This window comes from Mytilus edulis, chromosome 3 (assembly GCF_963676685.1).
Source record: "Mytilus edulis chromosome 3, xbMytEdul2.2, whole genome shotgun sequence".
In the NCBI taxonomy this organism is placed as follows: Eukaryota; Metazoa; Mollusca; class Bivalvia; order Mytilida; family Mytilidae; genus Mytilus; species Mytilus edulis.
The window spans coordinates 99,377,889-99,394,280 of NC_092346.1; the positions used below are offsets into that span (position 1 = coordinate 99,377,889).

The window sequence follows — 16,392 nt, forward strand, 5'->3', positions numbered from 1 at the left end:
AGCTGTTACAAGAGGCCTAGAAATGTATAGCCTCCTTTCCAGTCCTAAAAGTCATACTGTTGTAATGTTGTATGTGGTGAGACTATAATAAAATATTGAATCTGAATCTGAAAATGACCAATTAGAACCCATACCACCCATAAATAAATATTTTTTGAAGTTAAGACAGAGGGCTTACAATGTTTCGAGGTCCTGGAGATTATGATCTCTGCTCCCAACAAGAATGTATTTGTATGCCAAGTCTTATACATCAGTTGGAGAATATATAGCATTCATTTCAACATCTATCTGATAAGAGAATATCATAGTCTCATTAATAAGGTAACAACAGTACATTAAGGTGGTACCCAACACTTTCACTAAAATCAATTTGGCTCATTTAATTTTCATAAAATTTTGTCAAAGTTTAACAAAAATATAAAAATTTAAAAAAATTGGAACCAACTGTTTTGTCAGAAAAATTACACTGGTTATATAGCAATTTGACAAACACCAATTTTGATTATAATGTTAAGCTGACTTTACAGAGTTATCTCCCTGTAGTGTTAGGTACCACCTTAATCATAATACGGTTTTGATATGTGAGCAAAAAGGATACTCATTATATAAGAGACTTGAATTCTTTCCTTCAGGCTGGTTTATACCTTTACCCATGGGTATCTCTGACCCATCTGGACGTTTATGTGTCATGGTAGGATCAGGTCCATTCCTTCCAATACCTGTAAATATACAGCAAAAAACTTATAAAACACCAGTATTATAAAATGCTAGTATGACATATCACCATCATAACTATGTCTATGTTCTATGGTATACTATAACCTTTATATCAACATACCTGGTATTATAAAATTATGTTCCAAATATATGTGCTATATTGCAACCTTGTGTATAATGATCTCATTTTGGTTATTTTGCCACATAATGCTATATTTCTACATCTTTAACTCTGTTTTCCTTTTGGTGAGGTTGACACATAAAATGTGACATAATGCTATTTTTCTACCTTTAGTACCATGTTTCCCTTTTAGTTATTTTGAAACATAATGCTTTATTCCTACAATTTGAACTATGTTTTGCTTTTGGTGAGGTTGACACAAAATGCTATATTTATACCTATCGTACTATGTTTTCCCCTTGTTAAGGTTGACACATAATGCTATATTTATACCTATTGTACTATGTTTTCCCTTTGGTGAGGTTGACACATAATGCTATATGGGCAGGAATTCGCTAGTGAAATTTTAGGGTCAATAGTGTTTATCCAATTAAAAAATAAAGAAATCATGCAAATATGGAGAATAAACATTGTTTAAATATCAAAGTGGGTTAGTCTTTATTGCCAAATGCAAAAAAAATGGATCCAATTAAAACTAGAGGCTCTCAAGAGCCTGTATCGCTCACCTGATTCTACTTGGGTTTTTGAAATCATATAAAAAAGTATAAAATTTGGCTAAAAGTGACAACACAACCTCATTTATAAGGAAAGGAACATGTTTAATTTCATTCAAAAGTCCCCCCACTGGCGGCCATCTTGGATGACGGATCGGCTACAAAGTAACAACACTTGGTCAGCACCTCATAAGGGACATTCATGCCATGTTTGGTTATATTTCATTCAGTGGTTCTCTTAAAGAAGTCATTTGTATGCATTTCCCATAGGGTCCTATGTTAAACTAAGTCCCCTGCTGGCGGCCATCTTGGATGATGGATCGGCTACAAAGTAACAACACTTGGTAAGCACCTCATAAGGAACATTCATGCCATGTTTGGTTTTATTTCATTCAGTGGTTCTCTAAAAGAAGTCATTTGTATGCATTTCCCATAGGGTCATATGTTAAACTAAGTCCCCCGCTGGCGGCAATTCTGGATAATGGATCCGCTACAAAGTAACAACACTTGGTCAGCACCACATTAGGAAGATTCATGCCATGTTTGGTTTCATTCCATTCAGTGGTTCACTAGAAGAAGTCATTTGTTTGCATTTCCCATAGGGTCCTATGTTAAACTAAGTCCCACGCTGGCGGCCATCTTGGATGATGGATCAGCTACAAAGTAACAACACTTGGTCAGCACCACATAAGGAACATGCATGCCATGTTTGGTTTCATTCCATTCAGTGGTTCACTAGAAGAAGTCATTTGTTTGCATTTCCCATAGGGTCCTATGTTAAACTAAGTCCCCCGCTGGCGGCCATCTTGGATAATGGATCGGCTACAAAGTAACAACACTTGGTCAGCACTCCATAAGGAACATTCATGCTATGTTTGGTTTCATTCCATTTAGTGGTTCTCTAGAAGAAGTCATTTGTATGCATTTCCCATAGGGTCCTATGTTAAACTAAGTCCCCTGCTGGCAGCCATCTTGGATGATGGATCGGCTACAAAGTAACAACACTTGGTCAGCACCCATGAAGGAACATTCATAATATGTTTGGTTTTATTCCATTCAGTGGTTCTCTAAAAGAAGTCATTTGTATGCATTTCCCATAGGGTCCTATGTTAAACTAAGTCCCCGGCTGGCGGCCATCTTGGATGATGGATCAGCAACAAAGTAACAACACATGGTCAGCACCCCATAAGGAACATTCATGCTATGTTAGGTTTCATTCCATTCAGTGGTTCTCTAAAAGAAGTCATTTGTATGCATTTCCCATAGGGTCTTATGTTAAACTAAGTCCCCCGCTGGCGGCCATCTTTGATAATGGATCGGCTACAAAGTAACAACACTTGGTCAGCACCACATAAGAAACATTTATGCCATGTTTGGTTTCATTCCATTCAGTGGTTCACTAGAAGAAGTCATTTGTATGCATTTCCCATAGCCTCCTATGTTAAACTAAGTACCCCGCTGGCGGCCATCTTGGATGATGGATCGGCTACAAAGTAACAACACTTGGTCAGCACCCCATAAGGAACATTCATGCTATGTTTGGTTTTATTCCATTCAGTGGTTCTCTAAAAGAAGTCGTTTGTATGCATTTCCCATAGGGTCCTATGTTAAACTAAGTCCCCAGCTGGCGGCCATCTTTGATGATGGATCGGCAACAAAGTAACAACACTTGGTCAGCACCTCATAAGGAACATTCATGCCATGTTTGGTTTCATTCCATTCAGTGGTTCTCTAAAAGAAGTCATTTGTATGCATTTCCCATAGCCTCCTATGTTAAACTAAGTCCCCAGCTGGCGGCCATCTTGGATGATGGATCGGCTACAAAGTAACAACACTTGGTCAGCACCTCATAAGGAACATTCATGCCATGTTTGGTTCCATTCCATTCAGTGGTTCTCTAGAAGAAGTTCAAAATGTAAATTGTTAACGACGACGACGACGACGGACGACGACGACGGACGACGACGACGGACGACGGACGCCAAGTGGTGAGAAAAGCTCACTTGGCCCTTCGGGCCAGGTGAGCTAAAAATCAACAAAAAATCAGCACTTGTTATGTGCTGGTAGTTGAAAACTGTAGACAAAAAGTGTGACATTTCTGCAGTGGCAAAACCCCTAGTCATATTTAGAATATGCCTGAAGAATTGTTCTACTATAATAGTTGAAAATCAACTGCAAAATGATCCGTCTATCATTTAGAAACCCCATTTTGTACAGAATCCGATTATTGCTGCAAATAAAATACGTTTGAAAATGGACAAGTGCATGTAACTTTTCCCGTCAACAAATGTTACATGCACCTTTTCATTAGCTGATTAGCTTTGGAAACAAGTTATTGGTCCAGCATGGCAAATTTTGAAAGGTGTCAACAATGGGTACAATTTGGATTTCATGATTTTTATCAATCAACTGAAGTTTGAAAAATATAGAAGGTAAGAAAATTTATTTCATTTTCGTGTCAATACTGCCCAATAATACTCATCTTTTTATAACAGTTGTATACTTTTTATAGTAAGCATTACCATAATTATTTTTTTTCACATTTCAACCCACTGACAATAACATTAAAATGTGGCTTTGTCATCTTTCACACTAGGCATCTACCAGTGATCAAGCAGATGATTAGAGAGTGGGACCAGGTTAATTTGACCTCACAATGAAGTGTTACATGCACTTTCTGTGTAAATTAGGTTCTTTGATAATGATGTGTGACTTGCTTTGCAATTTTGTCAAAAAATATAAGTTTATCTTGTATTTAAACAGGTTTGACCCTTACGATATTCATTTTATTGCTGGAGAGATTTCTGTACATAACATTGACACGAAAATATTTACCAAGAAAAGGTGTCTATGATACATACAAAAGCTTTTTTTTGTACGGTTTGCCTTATCAATCTAATTTTTTACATGAAATACCACAGATTAATTGCCAATTTGATTAACTAGTACTTGTATTCATTCTCAGCATTACAAAGATAACTGGCCACTTAATTTGAAAACATAAAATGTAACATTGACACCAGAATAAAAACAATATTACTTTATTACACTTAAAGCATAATTGGCCAGTGCATAATATTAAATCAAATGTAAATTTATGCTGAATTCTTAACAGAGAAGTTGTTGATCTTTCTTGATTTCTAGACTTTACAATATTTACTTGTAATTCTTATCGTTTAAAGGCATGTAACATTGACACATCTTCTGCGTCCAGGTTACATGCTACAACCTAATAAATGTGCATACAATTATTCAATCAATAAAATCTTGTTGAAATTTAAATTTGCTTCCTTAAAATGATATTAAAGAAATAAATGAGTTTTAATTATTTGTGTTTATTTTTTTCCTGATTGACTAGCAATTTTTCCTCATCATTTGTTGGTGTTCCTGTCAATGTTACATACATAACCCAGAATTATAATGTTTTAAAAGCATTGATTTCCAAACCTCTGTTATGAGCTTTAAAATGAGTTTATCTGAGTTTATAAATGACTAACATCTGAAATATTGTCATCACACAATTTCTTTGATGCTCCTATGATAACTTTATGAGTAACATGGACTACGATTTTTGTATCAGGTCTTTTTTGTGTTACATGAGAAGATTTTACTGTGTTGAAATCAACAGTTAATCTAATTTTTAATATTAAAAGTTATTATTACGATACCTATTTTAAAAAATAATGTATAAAGTAAACCCAAATTAAACTTTTTTTTCATTAAGAAATTGTGTATGTAACATTGACAGAGTACTATTATTTAGACTTTTACATGTTCAGGCCAGTGTTACATGCGTAAACAAAACTTACTGCCATATGGAGCTATTATCTTATTTTTATTTTACAAAATTAAAGCGTTTTCATGTTTTCCTGTTTAATTTGTCTTTTAACACTAGTTAGTAACATTGACAAAAATATTTTGTGTCAAGATTTTTTTATGTTACATGCAAAGGTATTACTTCCTTAAAGTCAGACATTTATATAACATTTTATAACCTAAATGATTAATTAGATATTACTGGGCAGCAATTATATTATTTCTCCAAAGTTGACTATTAAGCACACCACTTTCATCTTCTGGTCTTCATGTATGTAACATTGACATACAACCTTTTACTTTTCTGTCAATGTTACACGCATGAACAGAACTGATAACATTTACTTACTCCTTTGCTCTATAAAGAGATTATTGATAATTTAACTTGTTTTACCACCATCAAACTTCATCTTTATTTCTAAATATAGATATTCTTTTTAGAAGTGTATTTTCTTCATTGACAACAAAATTGGTGTCAGTCTTGAAAATTTACATGCAATTTTTAATTTAAAAAAATCAACAGGCAATATAAACCTAAGAAAGAAAAAGATGATCAGCAATAAATGTGATGAAGAAAACTCTGAGGAAGATGCTGCAAAAAGATACTGTCCCTGTTAACCAGTCAGATGGTGATGTCCCTGGCAGCCAGACAGATGGTGATGTCCCTGTCAGCCTGGAAGATGGTGATGTACATATCAGTCAATCAGTTAGTTGGTGATGTTCCTGTCAGTCAGTCAGTCTGTGATGTTCTTGTAAGCCAGTCAGAGGGTAATGTCCCTGTCAGCCAACAGATGGTGATGTCCTAGTCAGCCTGGCAGATGGTGATGTTCATATTAGTCTGTCAGTTGGTGATGTTCCTGTCAGTCAGTCATATGGTGATGTTCCTGTCAGCCAGTCAGATGGTGATATCCCTGTCAGCCAGTCAGATGGTGATATCCCTTTCAGCCTGTCAGATGGTGATAACCCTATCAGACTGGCAGATTATGATGTCTGTGTTAGCCAGTCTGATAAGGTCCCTATTAGTGAGTCAGGTGGTGACGGTCCTTTCAGCCAGTCAGATAGTAGTTCTGTGTCAGAAAACCAGATGATGGTGACTGTGTATGCAGACATACTAGTGATCTCCAATTTGACCATTCTACAGCAGTGTAGAAGATAGTTATTTCAAAATCTTGTTTATTTATCCCTTTTCATTCACCAGTCAACACATGTATCATGTGTATTTACTGATGCTCATTATCATGATTATAGAAATCATGAGGAATTCAATTTGTAACATTTTTTTTTGAATTGTTATGCCAATAATTGACATTCCAGAATATCTTAAGAGGTTCAGGCTCCTTCTAATTTCAAAATAATGATAATAAACTCATCATGGATACCAGAATTGAAATTTTGTAGGCCAGAAACGCTTTTCGTTTACAAAAGACTATTCAGTGACGCTAATGAAACAAAAAAGTAAAAGAAGGCCAAATAAAGTTGAAAACAGGACTATGGTCTAATGGGTGTTGGTTTTCTCTTCTGAATTGTTTTACACTGGTCATTATGGGGCCCTTTAAATTGTGGCTTCCTGTAGTTTAGGTAACAAGTTTTCAAGATGAAATGGCATTGAAAAATCGAAACAAGATATTTGAGAGTTTCTATATTATTGTAAATTTTATAATCTATGCATGGATTTTGGTTCTGATTGAGGGTAGATTAATTGTTGTTTTGTTTTTTTCTTTTTTCAGATAGATAGTTGAAGATGTTGGAGACAGAAAACAAGAAACAAGAAACTTGTTTTGAATGTTTGAAATAAAATTTATTGTTTAAACCTTAAAAAGTTATCATAAATGTAAGATTAACCAGCAGAAATAAAATGAGATATAGGGTAATATGTCTATCAGACAACAACCTCAAAGATGAAACCCAAATTGTTCTTTATAGAAGTTATGTAAACGATTGAAAATAAGATTCTCAATAAATACAGCTGTATCAACCTCTCGTAGATTTGTCCATATTTTGTCTTGCTTTTTCATACTATTAGTTTTAAGTGTAACTGTGTCACATGAATGAGGGATACATGTAATCATTTTGTACCCTTACTTTGTCAGTATTAGTTATTGAGTGAGAAACTTTGTGGATGCTGATGGTTGTGTGGTTGTCTTCTTATCAATCTCATCCCTGTGCATATAAAACGGGTTGCTTACTTACTGATATAAAAATGTTTCATGTTGTGGAAATTTTGGATGACTCCTTCATCAATTGATCTATCTTTGGTCTTAATTTTATTTTTCTGGTTATTTTGACATTTGAATATCTTTTAATTTAGCCTTCCATAGTGTACCACCATGAACAAGCATAACTACTGGTATAGTTAAAAAATATGTCTGCTGTCTGAAATTTAGGTGAATGGTTTTGGTATTAACCACTATTTAAATAATATCATATATGAGAAATGTGGCAGTATAATTGTATAATTTACATTCAGATGGTTGTTTGGAGGCTTTTTATATCTTTTACGGTCAATTCTGGAATGGTTCATTATTCATATTTTTTGTGTCATCGTTACATGCAACATTTAAGTCAATATTTTATGACAGAAATGAGATAATTGCAAAAATATTAATACAATTTTTTAATGTGAGGGTAACACAATGAAAAAGAGCCTTTACATGTTCAGAAAGAAAATGATTCTTACTGTATTTATCTCTTAAACATTGCATGTAACATTGACAGAAAAGTAGAGGAAACTTGTTTTCATAAAATTTCTGAAAGAAATGAAAATATACATTTTAGAGTTTTGATGATAGACAATGTTTTGTGATCAATATATATGATATTGAATGTTGAATAAGTTAAGGAATCATTAATCTCACTTTGGAAAAAGTGTCCATGTTACATGCTCCAAATTCATTATTTGCTTTGGTTCCAAACTGACGCAAGTTTAAAAATGATTCTTTTGGTTACAAATAGAAGGACACCATTTGTAGCAATAATTTGTAAAAAATTTAGAAGCTTATAATGATTTTTATTTTTTTCTTACAGTGTCACACTAAAGTAGCATTAGCGAATTCCTGCCCATATTTATACCTTTTGTACTATGTTTTCCTTTTGGTAAGGTTGACACAAAATGCTATATTTATACCTATTGTACTATGTTTTCCCTTTGGTAAGGTTGACACATAATGCTATATTTTATACCTTTTGTACTATGTTTTCCTTTTGGTAAGGTTGACACAAAATGCTATATTTATACCTATTGTACTATGTTTTCCCTTTGGTAAGGTTGACACATAATGCTATATTTATACCTTTTGTACTATGTTTTCCATTTGGTAAAGTTGACACATAATGCTATATTTATACCTTTTGTACTATGTTTTCCCTTTGGTGAAGTTGACACATAATGCTATATTTATACCTTTTGTACTATGTTTTCCCTTTGGTAAAGTTGACACATAATGCTATATTTATACCTTTTGTACTAAGTTTTCCTTTTGTTAAGGTTGACACATAATGCTATATTCCTACCATTTGTACTTTGTTTTGCGTTTTAGTAATTTTGACACATAGAGCTATATTTATACCTTTTGTACTATGTTTTCCTTTAGGTAAGGTTGACACATATTCAGAATTTAAAAGTTCATACCTGTAAATAAACAAATTAATTTTCATCAATGATAATTAAGAAGTACTTCTGATTGGAGAAAAACAATTGTGCAGATTGACAAAGTCAAAGGGAAATTTTGCTCACAAGAGATATACATGACATTTCAAGTGCCCTATATGCATGAACTATTTTTCTTATTTTTAACCTGATTTTGAAGTACTTGTTTTCTTAATATATTAGTTATTTTAATCTCTCTTTAAATAAAAAAATAAATGTAATCAAATCAGATTAAAGAGTATATTAGACATTCTGTAAATTTCAAAGACCTTATTGTTATTTGAAAAAACTGTGCCTATTGAACTATTGATATCAAAATTATACTGCAACCATTATGATGTCCAGTAATGGCAGACAAATAGTAATAAAGTGTATTGAACGATGATCAATTCAGTTTTTAACTGCAAAAATGAAGCTCAACATCTGTTAAAAATAAATCAACAATTTTTCCGACTTTTGAAAAAAATGAGTTATCTCCCCCTGAAATCTGGTTTCTGTTAAAATGATTAATATCTATGTATTTCATTTCCTGAAAAAAATTTAAATCATTAAATGGATAAATAATTCCATTATATTTGTTAACACACACTGTCTAATTGTTTTATTTGCATTTGTAATTTTGAGTGATATCTGTTAAATAAATATATACTTTTCATAATAAATATTTATTGATAAAACTGACATAATTTATATTCAAACTCTTGCAATCATGATAGCGACCGTAAAATTTACGAAGGTATTTCTGAAGTTCACACAGACGAAGAAGCTGTGTAAAAATTAACATGAAACAGTTTATCAGCCACTAAAGTTACAGAGAAAAAAGCTAATCATAAAACTGTGAAATAATTTAATTGGTTTAAATATGGCCAATCCATTTATAAAATGTGTCAATTTGAGGTATGTTATATACTTGACCTCAGATATGATTTTACTGTGACTGTAATATTTGTTTGTATATATTATAGTTTGTTTCCCCTTCTTGTTGATACTATTACTGAGTTTGAACATTTAAAGCTTATTTTTCATATCAGATATATATATAGCTGTCACATTTTATAAAACGATTGCAGACTATTCCATTTTCAATTTTATATATTACTAGAAAAGTCAACAACACTTGTTTTCATCTTATAAAATATTGTGGTTCATTTATGAAAGCCTTTTAAAAGTTGGATGTTATCTTTGATGTGGTCCATCACAGCAAGGGGACAGTAAACAGAGAAAGCTGCTTTTCTAAGTGTTCAAAATGAAGCTCTATAGGGAAAAGCTACCCTCCCCCTTTTCCCCCCAAACAAAAAGGAGTTGGGCTGGCATCACTACCAATTTCTTACATGAATCAAAATCTTCGAGCTTAGGTTCATAATATCAATTAGAGCGCTAATACTTACGGGTTACCAAGAGCAACTTCACACAGCAACATGAGACCTGTAGGATCAGACTTTGAAGTTCTACAATAGTTGGCACTCTTTGACACCATATCAGCAAAATATATTCCTTTACCAAACATGTAACCAGTCTGAAATATATGATAGTGTTAACATTTGTAGAACTCTTTTAATTAATTAAATGAATGTATAAATATGTATTTGCTAAGCCTACATGACATGCTATGGCAATAAAAACCAAGACAATCTGTGAACTGCTGCTCACTAACTTCTGAAAGTTGATGAGCCATGAATTTGAAAACACAACACACAGTAAAAGCATATTCACATAGAGCTTAATGAAAAGTTTCAGTAAGCTCTTAATTGTAATTAAACTAGAAACTGCAACAGTAATTCTATACATGGCCATCATGTGTTTGATGGGGCCTCCGTGGCCGACTTTTCTAAGTAGTCATATTACTATATCCAAATTCTGTCAATACTGAGGTTGTGTTTTTGAATCCTGCATGAGCAGGCTCGACTTCAATCTTAATTGATCAGGTTGTCAGTTTTTCTACCAAAGGTCTGTGGCTATGCAACAATATTTCAATAGGTTCTTATTTGAAGTTCCTGCAGAAATCAGACCATTAAAAATATTGAGGTCTTTTTTACTCACCACAGGTGCCTCAGGAGGAGCTATACGTAGACCTTGTGACAGTATTCCAGCAAAATTTGTTGTTCTTGAACCATGCCATAATAATTTACGATTATGCAATTCCTTAAAGGGACCATATGTTACTGCCTCACCCTGCCGTTCAATCTTGAACACCTGCAGGTAAAAATTAAATTACATTACAATTTGCTGTATTCTGAATCTTATTATTCAAATCATGTTTTTGCAGCAGATAAAATCTCATATGTAGGATATTAACAATACTTTATTTTTCCAAATACCATAAATTGAATTACTATTTTGTTAATTCAGAAATGAATGTGATAAAGTTATAACAGTAATATTATACTACAATATGTACAATAACACATGAAAGATTCTATTCTTTTCCTGAACATCTTACACCAAACATGTTCTCAAGAACAATTTCATAATCATTTCTTTAATACTGATTTGTACTTCATTTGTATCTCATTTTCTAAAAACTTTTTATTCATTGGTCAAACGGATTATGTGTAGCTACATGTATCTGATATTGTACATATCTCTTCTACAACTAGACTATTTTCATGATTTACGGATATACAGAGTTGGTGCATATTATATACAACTGCGTACTGTACATAGCTGGATACGGTATTTGACATCCTACATACCTCTTCTACAACAAGATCATACTGATTATGAGTAGCTGCATGAGTGTTCTTAACATAATCCACAAGTCTTTTGAATTCTTCTGATGTCTTTTCGATTGGCTATAAATATCAATGTAAAACAAATTACAAATGTTTTCTTCAATTTGACAAATTGATATTAAAGATGGCTTTGAGTGCAAGGAATAGTTTTGCCATATTAATTACATTTCTTACTTAAATTTTACATTAAAACAAAGTAAAGTTTGCTTAAATAACACTAGAACAGAATGTTAGAAGGGGTAAAAATCTGGCATTGCAATCAGCAAGCTACAGAACCAAAACCTTTTTTGCAAGGGATTAAAAAGCAAAGAAATGAGTACTATTTGAAAGAGTTGAAGTGAACAGACATACAAGGTCAACTTCAGGGGATGCTAACTATTATAAACAGACATACAAGGTCAACTTCAGGGGATGCTAACTATTATAAACAGACATACAAGGTCAACTTCAGGGGATGCTAACTATCATAAACAGATATACAAGGTCAACTTCAGGGGATGCTAACTATTATAAACAGACATACAAGGTCAACTTCAGGGGATGCTAACTATTATAAACAGACATACAAGGTCAACTTCAGGGGAAGCTAACTATTATAAACAGACCTACAAGGTCAACTTCAGGGGATGCTAACTATTATAAACAGACCTACAAGGTCAACTTCGGGGGATGCTAACTATTATAAACAGACATACAAGGTCAACTTCAGGGGATGCTAACTATTATAAACAGACATACAAGGTCAACTTCAGGGGATGCTAACTATTAAAAACAGACATACAAGGTCAACTTCAGGGGATGCTAACTATTATAAACAGACCTACAAGGTCAACTTCAGGGGATGCTAACTATTATAAACAGACCTACAAGGTCAACTTCAGGGGATGCTTACTATTATAAACAGACCTACAAGGTCAACTTCAGGGGATGCTAACTATTATAAACAGACCTACAAGGTCAACTTCAGGGGATGCTAACTAAACTATTATAAACAGAAAAACTGGCTGTTGGGTTACTTATTTTGCTAATTCCATTAAATCAATTACCTGCTATGTTATTGTCAATGGCATTAGTAACTTACTACAATTTCTGTTTTTAGTTTCTTGTAATGATTGTCAATAGGATCTTCTCCTTCAGTGCCACCCTTCAACATACTGTATGCTATCTCTATCTCCAGTAAATTATCTAACATTTCCGTCTTAGACTGAAATAAAATATTGTATAAACCTCTGGTAAGTTGTCTAACATTTTTGTCTTAGACTGAAATCAAATATTGTTAAAACCTTTGGTAAATTATCTAACACCGTGAGGTCTGTCTAGGACTAACATCAAATATTTATCACTTGAAGTTGACATTGATAAAGAAATTACTTTTGAATCAATTTTACTGCTTTGCTGCAAGGAATATCTTATAAATACAAACACCCATAACACAACTAGTCAGGGTTTCCGCTGGCAGTCACCATTTTCGCAATTTACAAAAAAATAATAATTGTGGCGATAAAACTTCTTCATTTGCGAAAGAAATATATATATAACTATTTATTTTCCTCCATCTTGTTTATTTACTTTTTTCCGAGTTTCTCGGACTTTACCGGATCAGACAATACTCGGAATTCACCTTGACCTCATTAAGATTTGGACAGAAAATCAATAATCAGCTGATTGCATTTTATAGCTATCGACAACAAAGGACTAATTAATAAAGGTGTTGATTGAATTGTTTGACTAAATGTTATGGTTAAATGGCTTCCGTTAAATGTCACATACAGAATTTATTTACCACTTTGCGACGCACATGTTTGAAGTAAACTTTTGACGTCTCCTCTCCTTTTAAAGATAGTTTAGAAAAGAAAGCTGTTGTTGTGATGAAAAATGTTCAAAAGCAAGAAAAATCTCCGATTTAGAACTTTAATTATCCATTGACTTTAATATAGGTAATTGATTAGGGAGACTATTTTAAAGTCGTTTGAGTGACACACGTCACAGTTTCAAGCATAGTTTTACGTCTCAACTTTTTCATTTACGATGGTCAAGAAAAGAAAACTGTCGTTATGAAGAAATATATCCAAAAGGTTGGGAACAACCCCTCAAATGAGAGTAACCCTTCAATGTAATGACTACACATGAAATGAGGGATCAATTTCATGTGATAAAAGCTTTTGTTTTGTTGTAAAAACCACTTTTTAGTACAAAAGGGCGAAATCATCTTATTTAAGGGAGGGGTGGGGGTGGGGGTGGGTAAAAATAATTGACCCAGGGGAAACCCTGAATAGTGCTGATGTAAATAGGAAATTCAAGATCACTTAAATGCAAAATATCTGTACCTTAATGACTTGATCTGTATCTAATAATGGTGGCTTCTTCATGCCAAAGTCATGTGGCACTAAAGTATAAAATCTATTGTTGGCATCTAAAAACTGTGTTCGTGTTCCTCCTTTCTCCAATAGCTGTAATCAGAATTTTATATTTAAAACAACTAATAAAACCATCATCCAATACCTTGTAATTTTAGTGTGGAATAAAATGTCAGTAATGTTTGACTCTAACCTAAAACTTACAATTTGTTACATTTTTTCACGACAGTGAAGCTACATTAAACAATAAAATGACATATTGCAGAAAGGTTTTTCTGTTTTATGGTAGATGATTGGTTTTGTTGTTCAGTCTTCAACAGAATAGTCAAATACATCTTTTTAAGAAGATACATGAGTTTCTTTATATCTTTATAACATCATAAAGTGTAAAAATAATGTTAATTCTTTAATAGTTAAATAATACAACAAAATTGTTTAAAGCTGTCGTTTGTGAGAGATAAAATTCTGGCGAAGAGGAGCAACCATTGAATTTGAGTCGAACAGCCTAAAAAATTTCTGAGATTTCTGATCAGTAGTTAATTTGAGAGATTTTCTATATAATATTGAACAGAAATATTATATATATAGGCTGAATGCTTTAGACAAATTTTCCTATATTATAATCTATCTAAATTTTAAAATATCTTAATCTTACACAGAGAGAAGTATAAAAACATTTGGTCAGTCTTACCATAAACTCTTGTTATTTTAACCTATGTTTACCTTTGTTAACTCTGTCAATATTTTATAGGCTGATTCTATCTGGCGTTTTGACAATTTTCCCAATGGCATCTTTTTTAAATCAATCTAAAACATTAATGATAATCAAATGAACTAAATATAAATGCATATGAAAACATTGAAACTTTTGTAATATAGACTACGCTGACCAGTGTAAGTGCAGTCTGTTTCAAACTGTTTTATGGTTTGTCTGACTGAAAGCTTTTAAAGGGGTTCGCGGGTCTAAATCATTTATATAGGATTTCTCTATATTTTTCTATAAATGAACTTTATCTTATAGTTAATAGAAAAATATCAAAGAGCAGATTGCTCTGAGGGATACGATTGCCATTGTTTCATTGACACATGTATGCATGTAGCTGGATAATATTATTTTCAAAACTAATTCAAATGACAAACAGACATGTAAAATAGTTACAAAATAGCCAAACCCGGATAAAAGTGTATGAACAATGTAATTTGTAATTAGGTCTATTGTGTTTTATTTTTGTACTATCAATACCAAGTTTACTTTCCACAGCAGTCACTGACTGACTCAGAGTGAGAGATGTCAGAGAAGGTATTTCATTTCACTCATTGGTTATTATATTTTATTAAGTGTCTGTTAGCGATGCACCGACGTATAGTCATCAATGTGCTGATGGATCGTCGTATGATGTAGATGTAGATTTCAATTCGTATCTTATCACCGTTTTTCCTACGTTAATTCTAAGAGGAACCCCATTCCTAACTCTTTAAATATTTAATTTCCTTTGGGTCAGTCATCATGGCTCCTTTCCGTACACATTTATCGGTTTAAATTGCATTCGTTTTTAATATAATACGATGTTTATTGACAGAACGAGCTAATACTCGACATCTTGTTTATTCAGAATTCACGGAAGTTACTGCCGGAAGGGAGACAACTCGAAACGACAATATGGAAAACTCCATTTCGCCTGAAGGGGTGTTCTACGATGTGGAATATATTTATTTTAATCTAAATGATGCATATGATTTAAAATTATGCAACAACAATAACCCTCAATAGCAGACATACATAGAAAAGATCCCATGAGTTATAAATTAATTAATTGAGTGGGGAATCCAGAGCAACCATTCAATCTTAAACCCCTTAAAGTCAAGAAAACTATACGCATGCGCATAATTTCCAAATCAAACCCTGTTGCAAGATATATAACGACCTAGATGGTTCTCAATTTCTTTATGGAAGTACAATCTGAAATATCAGTTTCATAACGGTAACATATAAGAAAAACTCCACTTCAGTTCTTATATGACAGAAATAGATTTATTGGTATTCAGAGACCTCTCGCATTTTATCAAAACTGGGAATTCCCTCTGACGTGTTTCTAAATTTATAACTACACTAAATATAAATACTGCTTAATTCTGATTTTCCATGTTGTTAAAAACACGCATCGAAGTCAAGGGAATTACCAAACATGAAGATTATGAAAAGAACATTATAGGAAAGTTGATTAAGTTCAATCCCTTTGTTTGTTTTTACCTTTTAAAGCAAGACAATCATAAGAATCTGAGATGTTCCTTAATGTTTAGAATAAAACGATTGACGTGAGGGAAATTGCTCTGAGCCACCAGTATACAGAAAGCAATCGTATCCCAAAATTAAAAAAGTGGGGTCACCGTTCATTTGCGCTCACAATCTGCCTTCGAAAGAAGCATACATTTTTGTAAAGGCGTTTTT

General features: G+C 32.9%; 1 protein-coding gene across 1 annotated transcript in view; it reads right to left on the reverse strand.

The window, feature by feature from the left end:
• Positions 1 to 16,392, reverse strand: part of LOC139517938 (poly [ADP-ribose] polymerase 1-like) — a 60,154-nt gene that overhangs the window by 17,030 nt on the left and 26,732 nt on the right. The window contains exons 19-26 of the mRNA XM_071309495.1: positions 14,667 to 14,750; positions 13,914 to 14,036; positions 12,668 to 12,790; positions 11,548 to 11,646; positions 10,895 to 11,047; positions 10,243 to 10,370; positions 8,775 to 8,836; positions 599 to 719 (exon numbers count right to left, since the gene is read on the reverse strand). Coding sequence (XP_071165596.1) covers positions 599 to 719; positions 8,775 to 8,836; positions 10,243 to 10,370; positions 10,895 to 11,047; positions 11,548 to 11,646; positions 12,668 to 12,790; positions 13,914 to 14,036; positions 14,667 to 14,750 — 893 coding nt within the window. The remainder of the gene's footprint in view (positions 1 to 598; positions 720 to 8,774; positions 8,837 to 10,242; positions 10,371 to 10,894; positions 11,048 to 11,547; positions 11,647 to 12,667; positions 12,791 to 13,913; positions 14,037 to 14,666; positions 14,751 to 16,392) is intronic.